Source organism: Clytia hemisphaerica, unplaced genomic scaffold (assembly GCF_902728285.1).
Source record: "Clytia hemisphaerica strain Z4C2 unplaced genomic scaffold, Clytia hemisphaerica genome assembly, whole genome shotgun sequence".
Taxonomy (NCBI): domain Eukaryota; kingdom Metazoa; phylum Cnidaria; class Hydrozoa; order Leptothecata; family Clytiidae; genus Clytia; species Clytia hemisphaerica.
In genome coordinates this window covers 714,552-732,324 of record NW_027103587.1, presented here as the reverse complement: position 1 = coordinate 732,324, position 17,773 = coordinate 714,552, and the positions used below count along the sequence as shown (strand labels likewise).

Here is a 17,773-nt window from a genome sequence, read left to right as displayed (position 1 = left end):
GACTTTTGAGTGCACATTTGGAGCTATAATTATATTTCTGCCTCAAAGTTTCAATTTAAGTCTAACAAAAGAAGCAGTTTTTTCTGTGAACCAAATACAAAACGACCGTCTCATGCTCGCCCTAGAGGGTATTCTTAAGGTATTTTTACGATTTGGCCAATTTTCACCCTGATATTCTTATAGAAGATATTATAAATAGATAAATATTCTCGTTTACTGTAGTCTCTAGGCATCTACGGCAATGCAATTGTAAAACTGCAAAATGTTTGTGGTAAGTACCCCAATTTTTCCCTTTTTCTAACGTTTCAAAGGAGAGAAATGACAATATTAAGAAAATGTATGGGTCGAAGTTCAAAAAAATAATTTGTACTGTGGCCTAAACAAAACGTGATATATTTTACAGGTTATCAACATAAACATTATTTTAACACTTTTACAGTATCAGAGAAAGATGACAGGTTTCAAATTTCATGACAGAGCACGTCCGAGGGAGAGCGAAATCCATATAAATGATACAAGTTTGTGGGATTTTTACACTTCTTCGCAGTGATTAAGTTGTAATCACGAGATCATCAAGTCATCGGATCATAAAGATTGTTCTAAGAAAAATAGAACAATTTTCTTTACACATACAAAGCACAAGACAAGACAAGATTTTTTGAAAAGGTATTTTTGTTTGATATATATTTTTGAATGTGATATTAATTCGCTTAGAAAAAATATTTCTCACAGGAGATTTTATCAAATTCGATCATTTAGTATCTGTCACCGCTCAAGAGGTTTGCTTGAGAGGATGATCATCTAAAAACTAATTTTGTGGAATAGAAAAAATCGATTGGGATAGATTCTTTGATGTGATCAGGCTAGACTTTAGATGCTTCGTTTTTCAGAGGCTCGGTCCTTAGGTTCATTAGAGAAAACACAAGGAATGGAGTGACCTCCTCCACTGCTTTCAAATAAACAGCTAAAGAAAAGGGAGCCTTGGGGTTGTCCTCGACTGCAGTCGCAAACTTACTTTCACTTTCAATACACAGGTTGCAAAATTAAAATCTGAAGTCAAATCACGTTTTTACTCGAAATTTTATGTGCTTGTTACATGACCTTTATTTCTGATTTGCTGAAATTTATTAACACTATTAAAATTATTATAGCTGTAAGTTGTAAACCAAGTAACATGGGAAAAAAGTCACGTGAACAGTAAATTTACTCCATTACAGATATACAAAGGAATCTTCTGTACACCACTTTGCTACCATTATGGATATGAAACACATGACACACGAGAACAACAAAACAGGAATGGATATGGGAATGGACATGGATGTAAGTTATCCAAACTTTCAATCCCATTTTATGGCCCCCCAGTTGTTTGCGTGAATGCGTGAAAATTGAAAAAAAAATGCCTGAATGCGTGAATTGAAAAAATTTGCGTGAACGTGAAAATTCACTTTGTGAATGCGTGAACCTGGGCTATTTTGTGCGTGAATACTTTAATCGTAGAAATTTTAGCGAGACTAATTTTAGCGTTATGGCGAGTTTTCCCTATTTTCGCTAAAATAAATCTCGCTAAAACACGCCAAATCGACAGATCGCTAAAATTTATCCACGCGAAATTTCTGGTTATATTGCCTTGATACATTTTTATCAATAGGAAGGGTTTCAGTGCAAAGAAATGCTAGAGAAAGAATTAAATCAATAATGTAATACGAGTATTCGTTAAAATTTATCCACGCGAAATTTTTTGAAATCGTGATTCGCTAAAATATAAATCCAAAAAAAAATCAAGATTTTCCTGACTCGCTAATATACGCTAAAATTAGTCTCGCTAAAATTTCTACGATTAAAGTACGTGAATTTTCCCTTTTTTCCACCGATCATGAGCAGTTTTCCCGATTTTCCCGAAAATTTTCCGATTTCCTGAAAAATCGGATTATTGCGTGAAATTCGAAGAAAATTTGCGTGAATGCGTGAATTTCGAAAAAAAATTGCGTGATTGCGTGAATTGAGGGTCCGCTGGGGGCCTCTTTTAACACAGCCTTCTCAAAACTTTCACTATCGTTTCACCAGCTATCCAGGAGAGCCAATAATAAGTTATGAAAAAGGGTTCCAAGAAAGCGGTTGTAAAGATTTCAAATTTTGAATAAAAATACAAGTGAACTTAAGTAAAGTTTAGGCCTAAAACTGTTCAGAGTGAAAGTAATACCTTCTGTGATTTCAATCTCCGAAGGTGGGAATTCAACCACTACTTAGGATGAGTAGTCTACAATATAGACAGCTCCAGGATTTTTAGGCCTAACTAGTAGGAGTTTTACGCTCAAAACAAAGGAAGATATGACGTAAGCTAAGGATGAGTGAATCTCCAAATGCAATTGAGATTTGCATAAAAATCTCATCGCGTCAGTGAGACAGGGCTGTAATATTTTATTTTATTCACTAGCCACAACCATTTACAGAATCATTTAGTCATTTTGAGGGTGATATGATAAGATGAAAGTTGCGAGTTACGAGTTACGAGCTGCATTTTAACAAAATAAAATCGCGAGTTGTGAGTTACGAGTTGCATTTTAACACACAAAATTAACGAGTTGCAAATTGAAAGTGCGAGTTGCAAATCGAAAAGTGCGAGTTGCAAATTAAAAACAAGTCTCAGCCTGTTATCTTAGATAACAGCACAAAAAAAGCTTAAAACCCAATGCAAAGCATGGAAAACCCAGCCAATACACCTTTCCCGAGTTTATTTTTTATCACATGGAAACGAGGCCAGGTAGGACGAAAATGTAAACATTGAAAAATCGAAGCGGAGAGACGTAAACATTAGCAGCTTGCTGCACTTCACTCACTTGATTGGCCATTTTGAATTTTGTTTATCCTACTCGGCCTCGTTTTCATGTTGAAAATAATAATCTCGGGGAAGGTGTATAAACAAGTTCAAATCAAACTATACACTTTAGCTCTACTTTATTCATATCACCATGGTTACTTAATAGTATGATTAAACATTTCCGGAATTGAAACAAATGAGAATGAGGAAAAACTGGTGGTTGCATGGTGAGCAGCAATAATAATTTAATAATCATTTAAGAAATAACTTAATTCTTTTATCAATAGAAATGTTTTTCACACTTACTGACTTTTCGATTTGCAACTCGCACTTTTAATTTGCAACTCGCGAATTTTGTGTATGAAAATACAACTCGTAACTCGCAACTCGTGACTTAATTTTGTTAAAATGCAACTCGTAACTTGTAGCTCGTAAAAAGTAACTCACAACTCGTGGTTCTAAATGGAACTCATAACTCGCATATGAAAAATCCTCTTCTGAGGAGATTCAACAGTGGTTTGAAGCACAGAAAACATTGATTCACGATTAGGATTGATTTAAATGGAAAATGAAGGCAACTTCCATTTGACTAAGTCATATTTTTTCAAAATAATTCACATTTATACAGATGCCGATGTATTTCCATGGAGGGACGATGGTAACTTTATTCTTCAAAGATTGGATGACGATGAGCCAAAAAGGTAACTTTATTTACTGAGAATTTGACCAAATAAAAATTCATTCAACTCATTCAACCTTCAGAAGAAAGCTCCTTCAATACTCAAAACAACATGGCAACAAAATAGCAATGGAGGTCAGTACTAGGCTGCACGCATCCACTCTGATATGTTTTGTTATGGGGATGCGTATCGTGTATAAAATTGCCGTCCCAGAGCTACCCCAGTCTTTCTGTTTTTGAGTTTTAGAAACTTGATTTGAAGTTTAACATGAGAGATCTTCTAGTTTCATTAAATTTTAATCAAAAATTTGGGCGGCTAGAAGTTAATACTATCATTGGATTTCTGAAGATTTTAAAGAAAATTGAAACAGGCTACCCCAATAACTCTCGGACAGGAATTTTAATGCCTACGATAGCCTTTTTTCAATGTCAAATTCCCTTTCCATTTCCCCGAAAATCATTTCAGTTGAAATTTTGCCATCAACAGTAAACTTTTGTCCTGGATCATAGAGCACATATGAAGTTTTTCATGCTGATGCAATGGCTTATATTCTTGCGTTCTAAATCTAAATAAATGATTATATTCTACAGTAACAAGCTGAAAAAGAAATCTCCAGCATACAGCCCACTGGCCTTTATATATCTCTGGACAAGTTACTCAATCCCGGCCAAGCAAAATCTATGATCGGAGTTTTTTGAAAAGTGGTACCCTAATGACGGCACTACTCACTAGCGGTGAAAATGCATCAAGAGCGCTAGATGTACTTTTCCTTGAATACTTTTAATGATGTAGCGCCGTTAGACGTTAATTTTTAACATTGCAGTGACTTCTTCACTTCTTCCAAAAAAACTCCGATCAAAGATGGCAGATATAGCTTGGTCCAGGGATATATAAAGGTCAGTGATACAGCCTAATGAAATGTTCAAAGACAGACAAAGCATCCTGACAAAACCAATTGTTTTATCAAAAACTTTTATTTACAAATACTATACTTAACTTACAGAATTCAATGGAGCATGCGTGGCGTTGTTTTTGGTATCAGCTCTGTATGAGGGATTGAAAGTATTGCGAAAGTTGATCGTCCCTGGGAAAAGAATCCAATGTAGTGCACAGTAAGGAAATATTTTAACATCTCGAACTCAATATGGGGTGATTTTTTTCCGAAAAATTGCAAAGTGACCCCAAAGCTTAAATTTGTTCCGAAGGGATCAGAAAATCGTTCAAGGTATAGGGTTCGAGTTTGAGAAACAGTCACTCAATTATAACATGTTTGACTTTGTAATACACGCTTTTTTTATAAAGATGGTGTAAATCCATTTCATCATGGATATTCTTAACTTTTTTGGGAAAATCATCCGAAAATCTTCTTACAGCATTCTTAGGTTAGGATCCTAATTCAGACTAGATTAAACATTTAGTACATACGTCCCCGGGGGGGGGGGGGGGCACTGGGTTTGCGGACTGACGGTATGTGCGGGCCAAAAATTGGCTTTTAAAATTGCACCCTTACAGTGCATCAAAAATCAGTGAAAATCATACCCTTAGAGTGCATTTTCCCCAAAATTTTCTATCCTTTTCGTGCAAAAAATGGTCAAAATTCTAGCATTTTTGGTCAAAATATCTAGATTTTTCAAAAAATTTCGGAAATTTCTACCCTTACAGTGCATCTCTAGTTTTTCCGACCCTTACAGCGCATTTTAAACAAACTGGAAAAGGTACCCTTAGGACCCGCACATACCCGTCGGTCTTTTTGCCCAGCTGCCCCCCCCGGGCATACGTCTCAAGCATAAAATGGCATTTTTGTTAAAGGAGTGAGCCTTACTTAGGGGTAATTGACAATTTATAATTAAAAATGCTCTAAAAATGGTATTCTTAGCTTGAGTAGCAAAATTCCGTGATGGTGATATTCTTAGCATTATTCTTAATTTTTGGCCATTTATATCATGGACATTCTTATAAAGTGTATTCTTATAAAAAAAGCGTATATATCAATGAATGTTGTTTGCTTGTACAATGAAAAATTGCTGTTAGAAAGTTTCAATAAAGTATGCTCTGAAATTTCAAACTATCTCATAATCTAACAATGCAGCTGAAGTAATTTTAACAAAAATAAACCAGCTGCGCTGGAAAGTCAGCCCAAAATGCTTAGAAGGCTTAGAATGATTAATGATAATGATTAAAATCTGAGCAGTTTGAAAGAACGTATCTATTTGCTCGAAACGTTCAGAAGAAAACAGAGCAGTGCATAGTGGAATCCGTATCCAAAGCAGAAGTCGGTGAAAAAGATTCATTCCGTTGTTGTTATACTCTTTCCATGAGAATAATAAAAGACCCAGATAGAAGAAATAGTCTACAAGTCGTATATAACTTTTAACATTATTCGAAGAAAAAAAATTTCTTTGATATACTCACTTTCTCTATAATTAGCTCTCTTTATTTACAATGCAAAAGCATCTTTTATTAACTATGGAATATGACACAAATAAAGAATCTTTTTTCTCTTCTTTTTTTCTTATTATTAATTATAAGGCTTCTTTTTATGTTATGTGTTTTTTTTCTTTTCTTATTTTATCTTGCTAAGAAAAAATTATTTTCGCGCGCTAAATAATCCCGAAATCCTGTTTCCCGAAAATAATCCGAAATCGGAATTAAAATGAAAGTCTTAACGACGAGCGGGAAAAAAATCGTCGAACCGATTTGAAGAGTCACCGGGGCTGACTAATAAATCAAATGAGTAAACATGTATCGATTCTCTTCATCACATGATTTGCCCAGAAATATACGTACAACATTTGGTGAAAGAAAACAATAATTTGAATTTGGCAAGTCAGGAAAAATTAAATTTTGGCTTATTTTGGCCCAATCAGCCAAATTTAATTCCCGCCAAAAGGTTGTGTTACTTGTGTAGGTGTTCGAGCAAAATGCTCAGGTAAGATTCTTGGTCAACCACAACATTAAACTAAACATAAAACAAAACAAGACACCTTTAAAAAAAAGATTAAAACAAAAGAAACTTTTAGCAAGACACAAAAGATAGCATAAATGTATTACTTTAGAGTGAATTTAATTTGGCAATTTTTGCCAGATCTAATCGCGGTCAAAATTAATCCACCCAAGGTATGTTGCACTAGAGTAAAACCATTAATTTTAACTGATAGAATCCAGTCAAACAAAAACAAAAACTAAATACGCCAATAAGTTTGATGGACTCAAGTCATAAAAGTCAGCAAATTAGTCGTTTTGGAGAACGCTACGGTCTTTTGAATAACTAATTACTCCAGCAGGACTATTTTTAATGATAACGTCATCATATTGTTTTCTCATTTACAACACAGCAGATACCTAGGGACAAGATAATTTATCTCGTTTGTATTCGTCGAGGGGAAGTAATGTTAGTGGAATAATTTGTTATGCAATAGGTCGTAGCGTTCTCCTAAACGAATATTCACTTTGCCAATTGGGACATTTTTCCGAACTGGACATCATAAATATGTTTTACAAGAACTTAAGGGCTCTGACCGTAGTGAATTTTTCATAATTTCCGTGTTTAAAATGTGTTTTCTGACTGATGTAACCAACTGTCGAACGTGCTAACCGCACTGGCTCAACTTCAGTATCTTTGAAATCATTCGTAGGCCCAATTGTAAACTTAATGGCTTAAGAAAAATTATAGCATTTTGGGTTTTAGCCTCGTTTAGGCTAAAAACTCGTCCCCAGGCTCCAAAAATCAAAATCTTGAAAAAATGAAAACAACGCCCCCAGGGATTTGCACAAGGATCAAGTGTGCAAAATTTCAACCCAATTGGTATGGACCAATTTTGAAGTCTCCAACCTGCCCCAAAGTTTTAGCCTCGTTTTGGCGAAAAACTCGTCCCCAGGCCCCAAAAATTAAAATTTTGAAAAAATAAAAAAAACACTCCCAGGGATTTGCCCAAGGATCAAGTGTGCAAAATTTCAGCCCAATCGGATCATTTTTGAAGTCTCCAGCCTGCCCCAAAGTTTTAGCCTCGTTTTGGCGAAAAACTCGTCCTCAGGCCCCCAAAAATTAAAATTTTTGAAACATGAAAAAAAAACCCCCCAGGGATTTGCCCAAGGATCAAGTTTGCAAAATTTCAGCCCAATCGGGACCATTTTTGAAGTCTCCAGCCTGCCCAAAGTTTTAGCCTCGTTTTGGCGAAAAACTCGTCCTCAGGCCCCAAAAATTAAAATTTTGAAACAATGAAAAAAACACCCCCAGGGATTTGCCCAAGGATCAAGTGTGCAAAATTTCAGCCCAATCGGACCATTTTTGAAGTCTCCAGCCTGCCCCAAAGTTTTAGCCTCGTTTTGACGAAAAACTCGTCCCCAGGCCCCAAAAATTAAAATTTTGAAAAAATGAAAAAAACACCCCCAGGGATTTAACCAAGGATCAAGTGTGCAAAATTTCAGCCCAATCGGACCATTTTTGAAGTCTCCAGCCTGCCCCAAAGTTTTAGCCTCGTTTTGGCGAAAAACTCGTCCCCAGGCCCCAAAAATTAAAATTTTGAAAAAATGAAAAAAACACCCCCAGGGATTTGCCTAAGGATCAAGTGTGCAAAATTTCAGCCAAATCGGACCATTTTTGAAGTCTCCAGGCTGCCCCAAAGTTTTGGTGACAGACACACAGACACACACACACACACACAGACACACACACAGACATTCTCAGATTCTAACTCAACTGAAGTTGAGAACAAAACTATGGCATGTTATACATTTTCTATCAATGAAATTGGACCAGCAATTTTATTTTATTTTACACAATATTTTAAACAATATATTTCGAATACTTGTGATTCATCTTCAGGTTCTAAAATATAAAATAGTAAAAATATATATTTTCCATAACACGCATACTAATCAAAGAACTAATGTAACTAAAAAATCAAAATCAAAATTCACTAAATCAAAAGTGAATTCCACTACAAATTCCCCTAAGGCAATAAAATCTATTAAATCTTTATTGTATTACAATATTATACATATTATACATTTTCTGTTAGACAAAATATTCCTGAATCTGAAAATTCAAAAATTGCATTGAAAAAATTTGATGAAGAAGAAAATGAAGACTTTTGCGAGGAAGAGTATTTCAATTTTGAAGAGCTTAGTTTCGGCGAAGAAAAAACATTTTGAAAAAATTTACTTTTACTTTTACTTTAAATTTTATCTTTTACCGAATAATAAAATTTTTTGTAGAAAATTTTTGTAAATGCTTCTTTGTCTCGAAATCTTTAAAATAGTGGTTTTTCATCAATTTTTCATCTGGATTTCACTTAAAAAAACAGTCATAACTTTTGACACATCTTTTTAGAAAAATTTTTCCGCAAAATTTAAAATAGTTCAATTCTTTGCGGACAGTTTGAAAAAACTTCGAAACAAAAAGGTTAATTACCCATTAAAACTTAGCACTTTTTATAAAAGAAGGTAATGTAACATATTATTAACGTCTTTTTAAAGTTCATAACGTCATTTTTGCAATTAAGTTCTTAATTACTCTTAAGGGATTTGATTAAAAAGCAATTTATAAAGGCAATTCTTTGTTAAAAGTGTTAAAGAATCTAAAACATAACTTTCATGTTCAGATACTAAAATCAATTTTCTGCTGCCATTGGAATTACGGTAAAATCTTCATCAATCATGAAAGGACAATCAAAAGCACATTATAACTAGTATTGTTTTTTTTTTCGCTTTAAATCATATGCACTACCAGATAACTCAAGTTTTGATCTAAAAAAAAAATCTTTGTCACAAACTTTTGCTAGGCTCCCGCCGGCGATGTCAATTAAAAATCGCGATTACTCCACGTTTATGGATACAAGAGAAACAACAACCAGTGCGGAAAGAAGGTAATTTGTACGCCGGATATTTTTTTGGTGTAACATTGAACCTGGTCTTTGAGCTTGAATGTCTACGCATGATTAAGACTGGAACAACTGCAACAATAATCAAAAAGTCTATTCCAGAGAAAGAGTATATTAGGTCACTCTCATTTTTGACTAGATACTGCCAGGAGGGACCTACATAAAGACAGTTCAGTTGGGTATACAACTGGACGACTCGATCTTGGAATGGCTCAAATAGTGAGCCCACTGAAGTGAAGACATAACTGGTAACGGTTGCCAGCGGACAATTTCATGTTTTTTCAAGAGATTGAAGTTAATACTCGCAAAGGATACACAACGTTTTTCATCTTTGAACGGTGAATTAGTCAAATCTTTCTTTAGGTGATATAAATAAGAACTAGCCGGTACCCGGCGTCGCACNTAATTTCTGTGTCATCTAGAAAACCATTTACAGCCACCCTTTTTAAAGATAGAATCCACGTGACTTAGAAGAGGAAAAAGAACAATAATAACTGAATTGAACTCGAACGGATAAGGATCAGCAATCTTTTAATAATTGAATTCGAAAAATATTTATTTTACTCCTAGTAGTTCTAAAATTTTGAGAAAAAAAGCAAAATAACTTTTTAGAAACTTGAGATTTATAAAAGAAAATTTTAATTAGCCCAAATAAAAGATGATTAGAGACATTTTCGGATAGGAGTATAATAGTTTTTCTTCTACTTTATAAATGAAATATTCGTAACTAATCTTCAATACAGTAAACAAAAAAATAAAAACTAGCACAAAATTAAAAGAATAGTTGCAAATTTGGCTTTTTTTCACATCCGGTGGTTCCCCGGCTTCCAGTAAAATTTAAATAATAATTGTCTTTAGTTATTGTAAAATATATTTCAATGTCTTTATTGTAAATGCCAAATTATTATGACCATGAGTGTAATATGCACACGTCTTTTCATCAACTTTCAAGATCATCAGGACAATCATAATTTTCAAGAGAGAAGGATGCATTGCGAGATCAAATAAACGGTCGAAGGATAACCAAGTAGATGAAGCAGTAAACAGTAAATAAATATCAATGACATGAGTCGATAATCAACGAATACAGATTATACGAAAGAGTTTTAATTAATATTACCAATGACGATTCCATTGTTGGTTAAAAATATTTGAATGAATGCAGGTTGAGATAATGATGAATACAAATAGAGAGCCATTTTCTGACACTTTCTTTTGGTGGCTTTGTTTGACTTTTCTTTAAAATCGGGTATAAATCAGTATGGTATGTAACTGTATGGTAGTAATCGTAAATAACATCAAAGTACATCTGTAATTGTAACGTTGTAATCGACTGGAAGTTTGATGCACAATGCTTCAATTCCCACAAATGTTCTGTACCAGATAAATTCATATTGATGTTAGAGAGTTTAAATTAATTTTGGTGGTGATGTATTTATAGTACGGAATCGAACATTGACATAAGATAATAAATAACATAACAAGAAAATAAATATAAACAAACTATATGACTTAAAAAAAAAAAACTAGAAAAATCATGAACAAAATAATTAACAATTGCAAACAAAAGATATCAGCAAAAAGTAAATAGAAAACGTGATCGGAAGGGATGACCTTTAAGTAGAAATTCAAATTCCTTAGAGAAAACATTTTCACATTTTCTTTCCTCTTTACAAGCTCTTACGTCTTTAATACAAGCTATTGGTGAAATGTGGTCCTGATAGATAGAATTTTTGTCAAAAAAGAATATTTAAGGTAAAACAACATGTTTGAAATGATCAAAAATAGACTAAATTTATCATAATACTCGAGTGTGCTTAATTTTAGTCTGGAAGTTATCAAATTTTACATCCTTTAAAGGCATCTTTCAGCCTCCACCAACCCTCCCACAAGTCCAATTTTTTTTTAATTTGCATTGCTTTTGTCCCTTTACTTCTTTATAAATAAAATGACTTTTAAATCACCGTCCATGAGTAGCCTAAATTTAATACATTATACACTTTCTATTTTCAAAAGGGTGTCGCGAGTATCTAAGAATTTTGCCTGTTGACCTTAGAAACAGAAAATTATCGGTCCAAGAAATTTGTTAGACTGGCAAGGATCTAATTATTTGTCAAAATATATGAGATTTCCTTCTTGTATTCCTATCTATCTGAAAATTTTTCCCTTTCTTTATGAAATATCTTCGACGCATATTTTTGCGATATTTAGAGAGCTTACCTCTATTATAAGCATCTACTTAATAGCTCATAGTTCGCAGATGGGTCTGTACCCCTCCCTCATTGAAGATCTTCCTTTTTGAAAAATACCCCTACTTACCACCAGCCTTTGGGCAATTTTTTTCTAAGGGTTTTTTTTTTAATAGACAGTACAGGACAGTGAATAATTAAATTTAAAGTTCCTAACCTGTGTGTGGTAGAAAAAAGTTCATATTAAGTGGTGGACTTTCAAAAATACTTTTTGAATATCTTGCTAATCTTGTAAAACCTTTGAATTAGTTGGTAAAATATTTAAAAACATCTATCCAACCCCTCCCTTTTTCCTTTTTTACTGTCCCTCCCTTTTTGCAAATTTTGAAAGGTCTCTACCCCCCCCCATTTAGAAAAATAAGGGGGGAGTTCGAACTATGTTAGCTTATCAGCTTCCTCTAAAATTAAGCACAGAGTAGTTAATAAGGTCATCCCACTCCTACACTAAATCCCCCTACACTAAACCCCCCAAATCCCCGCCGGGCCTTGCCTCTGGCGGGTATTCTTACCAGCAGTGTTCTCTCTGGCGGGTATTCTAACCAGCAGTGTTCTCGCCTGGCATTCTTACAAATTATTTTTTCGATAAAGATATCTTCACAGCATCATGGTCCGACAAATTCACACATTTTCGTATCACTTGAATATCATAATGGATTGACAACTCCTTTTGTACCCATACATGATCCAGCATTTTCCCATCCACGTGTGTCGGGAAGCGTGTCATCAAAGTGTAATTCGACAAAACTTCAACCAGTAATTGTTCACGTTTGTCCAATTCAAATCCATCCGTGTTGAAGTCACCTAAAATGATATCAATAACGTGTCTTTCAATAAATTGAGCAAGAGTATAAGCAAAAACCTCCCGGTGAATTTTTGAGCTATTGTAAAGAACTAAAACAGAAAATTCCTTGTCAGAAAACTCCTTTTTTCTAAATTTTACAAGAGAAAAACATGAAGAATGATCATATTCAGTTATGTCAAGAAAAAAAAGGGGAGGATGACAAACTGTAATGCTGTTGAACTTATGCTGATCAATATTGTGACTAAGAATATAATTTGAGAGCTGTTCTCTTATATTTTGGGTATCTTCGTCAGAATTCTCATAACTCATTTGTGTTTCAGTCAAACAAAGCAGATCATTTTTGTACAAAAACTTATCTTTCTGAATATCAATGGTATGCAGTCTCAAGGATCTTGTATTCAGCAAACAAATATTCAAAGTCGAGTTTGACCTTATAACATCTTTTAAATGCATCTTTCTCTCTTAAAAATATTGAAATTTAGTGCACACATACTTCCTCCTATATCAATAGATCTTGAAAACTCTTCAATATATGGGGAGTTACCAACGATACCCAGCTTTTTGAAATTCAGATCGCCTTGGTCTAAAACGTAATCCAAATCATGAGTCTTCCACAATGATAATTTTCTAAATTGGGCATAGCAAATAGCAAAAAAAACAATTTGACGAGCATTGAATACCTGCTGTCTCACCGAATTTACGGTTACCCTGATGAAAAGAACCTTGAACACTAGGACCAGGGTTAAGTTCTACATCACCTGATAGTAGAAGTGTGTTATTCACTTTGAGAAAAATAAGGCTTTCATCTCCTGATTTGCATTGGGATACTCAACAAAAATTCCATTTCTTGAAAACCAATTAAATCTAAAGGTGTGAAAACCTCTGTTGGTTCAAATGATTTTGGGATCGCAAAACATAGGAGGGTTAAAAGTGCTACGAAACGAACAGGTCTCAATAGTTTTGAGAGAGCATCATTGGAAAGTTCAGAACCAAGAACAATAGATTTAGTGATACATTTCATGTTTCTTTGAGCTGTGAAAGCAAAGCTTCCTATACGTGCACGGTACAATACAATTGATATCATTTTTTATATCACACAGAAACGCTGCAAAATAAAAATAAAACCTTTGTCTCTTCTCTGACTAAAATATTTTTTACAAGTCTGATGGTGTAAAGTATCTCTTAAAAAATTCAATCTATAATAATAAAGATTTATAAAAAAACAGCTGTGAACTGTGAAAAGTGAACCGACAATTTAAGTATATCTATACTATGTTAGTTGTTGTTGTTATATATTTATTTAGAGCTGTTGATATCGTACAGCTTGTTCGGTCGCAGGCACAAGATATAACTTGCCCTGGCCACGGGGTGCCTCAGTCAGATTCAGTGGCCAATACAATGCTTAAATCTGAAGGACAAAAAAAAAATACCTCAATCAAATTCAGCAGCAGCCGGAAGCGGTGCAGATAAATCTGAAGGGCAAAAAAAAGTGCCTCAGCCTCACTATGTGAAAGGGCAAAAAAGGTGCTTGAAACAGATCCACCAGATAAATAACTCTATATGGAACTGGAAAAGCAAATTGAAAGTTTATACTTACTATTTCTTCCTGATTTGTAATATTTTGAGTTCCAGAAAATTTCCAAAAATGTTTCAATGTTCAAGCTTGAATTACTTTGGAGGACAGCCGTACGCTCTAAACTGTGGAGCTAATTAGGCAGTTCACAGCCGTTGGCATTCATTCTCCACAGTACTAGGCCAGTAAAGTATTCATGACGTAATTTTTAGAAAACGCGCGAAAAGATTCCGTGGTTAAACTAGCTTGTAAAAATTTGTTATACATAAGTGATAGTTAAATTTAGTGAGTCTATCCACCCGACTACTTTCGTTTTCTACATTTTTCTCCAACTTCACCACAGAAAGTCTATCACAATACTTTCGCTAAGGCGAAATTAAAAATCTCTTCAAAGTTTGACTCTAGCCCTCCCCCTGTGTATTAATTTTTTGTTTAAGTCAAAAACTATCAGAAACAGCATCGCTATTAAAATTATACCGTACCGGAGTCGTAAGGCGAAAAATAACAATAATCAGTCAGAAAATATAGCGTTAGCGAAAATGCAATTTGGCGATTCTTAGAAAGCTCCGGCTACCAAAATCAGTTTTATTGAAAATTTAACCATGCTTAATAACTTAATCTTATAAATGATATTCTTGTTTGAAAAAACAAAGATGTAAAACGAAAAAGTCCAATGAAAATCTTGAAAAACGGCGATTTCCGGCATTTTCGGCTGGAAAATTTTTTTTCTGAAAAATCAGACTCGGCCACATTTTGAACATTGCTAATGACCGAACTTAAGGGTCTCCATAGGGCGACCAACAATGAAATGACCCAAAAAAGCTATATTGTTAAAATATACTGATTTTGACGCTCCAAAATTGAAACCCATAAAGCCATTGCTTTAAAATCTCAATCAAATCTTGAACTTTTTGATATTTTTTACAGATCTGCAAATTTCACCTCAAACAACAATGGGCCACCAACGTAAGCATATTTGTTTGACATCATTTTTTCAAAATTTTGTCAAAAACTTAGGTCTGTCAACCCCGACCTTAAGGGAACTAAATTTCGCGATAACTAACTTATTCGCGGAACTCATATTCGCGTAGCCAGTGTGTTCCAACAAACCAAATTTTTTCTTTGTTTTATGGAACAAATTTTCGCGGTTGACGCCCACTTTTTATCTACTACATTCTTCATGTTCCGTTCCTAGGAGTTTTCGAGGATTTATAGATGATAAAAAGTTGCATTTCGCAGAACTAATATTCGCGATAGACACGCAAAAACACGACAAGTAGTTCCGCAAAAATTAGCTACCGTGAAAATAAGTTTCCTTAAGGTAACAAGAAGAATTCATGGTTCAGAAGAGTTTTCAGTTCTCCTTATTAACGTTAAATAGGATATATAAGAAACCCCCAGAAAGACTAGGAATTTAATGTGCTTTTAAAAAACAGATAATGGAACGCTTTAAAGTTAAATAAAGTCAAAGTCGTGAGTTTTCATTCACAAGAGCGTACCCCTACTTCGAAATCAGAGTTTTGAGAAGAGTCTAAGAATTAGACCTTTAAGGCCGGTCTTCACTTGCGCTGCGATCGCTCTTCTTCGAACAAAGCTTCCACGCTATTGGTCAAAAGAAAAATGAAGTAATTCCATTGGAGTGATATGACGTAACGATCGCGCGCTTGAAAAAAAAGTTGAAATACATTCAACTTTTTTTCCAAGCACGCGCTGCGTTTTTATGACGTAATCTTTTCTCAAAGCAAAAATGATTGAAGCCAAAGTTGCGATCGCAGCGTGCGCAATTGGAGACCGGCCTTTAAATTAGAAACTTGCATACCTTTCTCTGTTTATTTTATAATAGTTTACAGCAACGACTCATCGTCCACCTGATCCAGACTGTGTTACACATCATTCAAGTGTTCCTTGGTTATCTTCTCATGTTGGCCTTCATGACGTACAATTCTTTAGTATGTGTGTCCATTCTCCTGGGGTATGGTTTCGGATATCTGGTGTTCGCTTGGTGGACACCGATGGTCCCTGGAGGCGACGGTGAAGATGCTGATTGTTGTAATATGTGATCAGAACGTTCTGTAGAATGTGGAAAAGATGAATATTTCTTTACTTATTAATAGTCAGGAAGAAAAGACACTTTTTTATTCTGCTACTGGCAGTTTCATTAGTTTAGGTATAAACTTATTTCTTTTTTTATGATTTTTGTTGGTGTTTTCGAAATAAGTTTATACATAAATTAGTAATATTCGATTGTAAAAAAAATACCTCAATTCGAAGTAAATCTGTACTCTTGTCTCCCGAATAGACGGGGGGGGTCCGAATAAGCAGGGGGGTAGGAAAATTTTCTAAATTGTAATAAACAGGGGGATTGAATAAGAGGCGGGGGTAATTTGAAGACAGATTTTTTTCTAACTGGTATCAATTTCAACAACAAAAAAGAAACTTTAACAAATAAACACACGTAAAATAAGAACAAAAATCATAAAGAAAGAAATAAGTTTATACCTAAACTACAGTTTCATGCCACCTTTGTGACAATTTTTAGTTATTAAGATAATTTCTTTTTGGAATATAGTTAAATGTCAAAAGTTTTTTACTCTATTCTCATGATTCTTCACTTAGTTTTTTAAATGGAAGATAACTTTTTACTCTATTCTCATGATTTGAAAATTTTTGCGAATGGTCGGGACTCGCGAAATTTTCAGACATTTAAGTAGTTTTTAAAACCAAATGTAATTATGGTTGACAAGTATGCTGCTGGTAGATAAATACAATGAAGGTGAGTCAACAGTGGTTGCAAAGTCTAAAGGTGATCGAAATCGTTTGTGGAGAGCAAATAAAAGAAATAAAAACAAAAGAAACAATCTCCGCCATTTTGAATACCTTGATTCCCTTAATTTTTGCGCCTTTTATTTTCGCGCAGCTCGTAAAATAGAACATTCGCGCATCCTTTAATTTTCGCGCATCTTGCAATTTCTGGGATATTGTCTGAGTGTTTTTGACGATTTTAATGCGAGTTTTACTCACTTCAAGTGTATATTCAAGCTAGATTTTACATCCCAGAGGCATCTTTACCATGAATCGAGGTCCCATTTTATTAAAATAGTCCTAAGATGAGATTCCTACACGTTCAGAACGATTACTAGTTCGCGCACTATTTAATTTTCGTTCGGCCAAGTGCGCGAAAATAGGCCTATTTCGCACGCCTTTTATTTTCGGGCACGTATTCTGCGCGAAAATAAAAGGGGCGCGAAAATTAATGGAATTAAGGTACCTCTGTAACCGCTGTTATAACGTACTTCTTTGTGGGAATAGGAATTCAATACTCAAGAGGAGCATGAGATGTATGATAAGTACCTGATGTTTGTCGTCACAGTCACAACCAAACAATATTCAAATCCACCTCTTGATGTCTGCTCTTCAATCACTTCATTTTGACATCGTTAAATTTTTGTTATGTTTAAATGCTATAAAGAAATCAAAAAAAAGGAAAAACATTTTAAATCATGGAGAAATTAGTTTCTGCTCGAAATATTCGAATTAAATGTAAATTCCTTCAAAATTATCCATGAATTTAATTTCTCCAAAACTACAAAATAAGTCAGAAGGATATGCCCAACAAAGTTATTTAAAAGGTTTTATTTTCACATAAGAGTTTCCGTTTCATATCAGACACATATTTCATATCAGGACAGTGTCTGCCTATTGTTATTATATTAGTTTTTTAATAGACGATTATTATCTTTTCTCGAAATATATTGATTGTGAAAAA

General features: G+C 34.3%; 1 protein-coding gene across 1 annotated transcript; it reads left to right on the top strand.

Moving 5' to 3' along the window:
* Positions 1-550: 550 nt before the first annotated feature.
* LOC136801416 (high affinity copper uptake protein 1-like) lies at positions 551-16,223 on the top strand. Its single transcript, XM_067058053.1, has 7 exons — positions 551-666; positions 1,218-1,323; positions 3,450-3,522; positions 4,505-4,613; positions 9,285-9,368; positions 14,935-14,973; positions 15,851-16,223. The coding sequence occupies exons 2-7, from the start codon at positions 1,258-1,260 to the stop codon at positions 16,065-16,067; spliced, it is 588 nt and encodes a 195-aa protein (XP_066914154.1). The 5' UTR covers positions 551-666; positions 1,218-1,257; the 3' UTR covers positions 16,068-16,223.
* Positions 16,224-17,773: the final 1,550 nt, after the last annotated feature.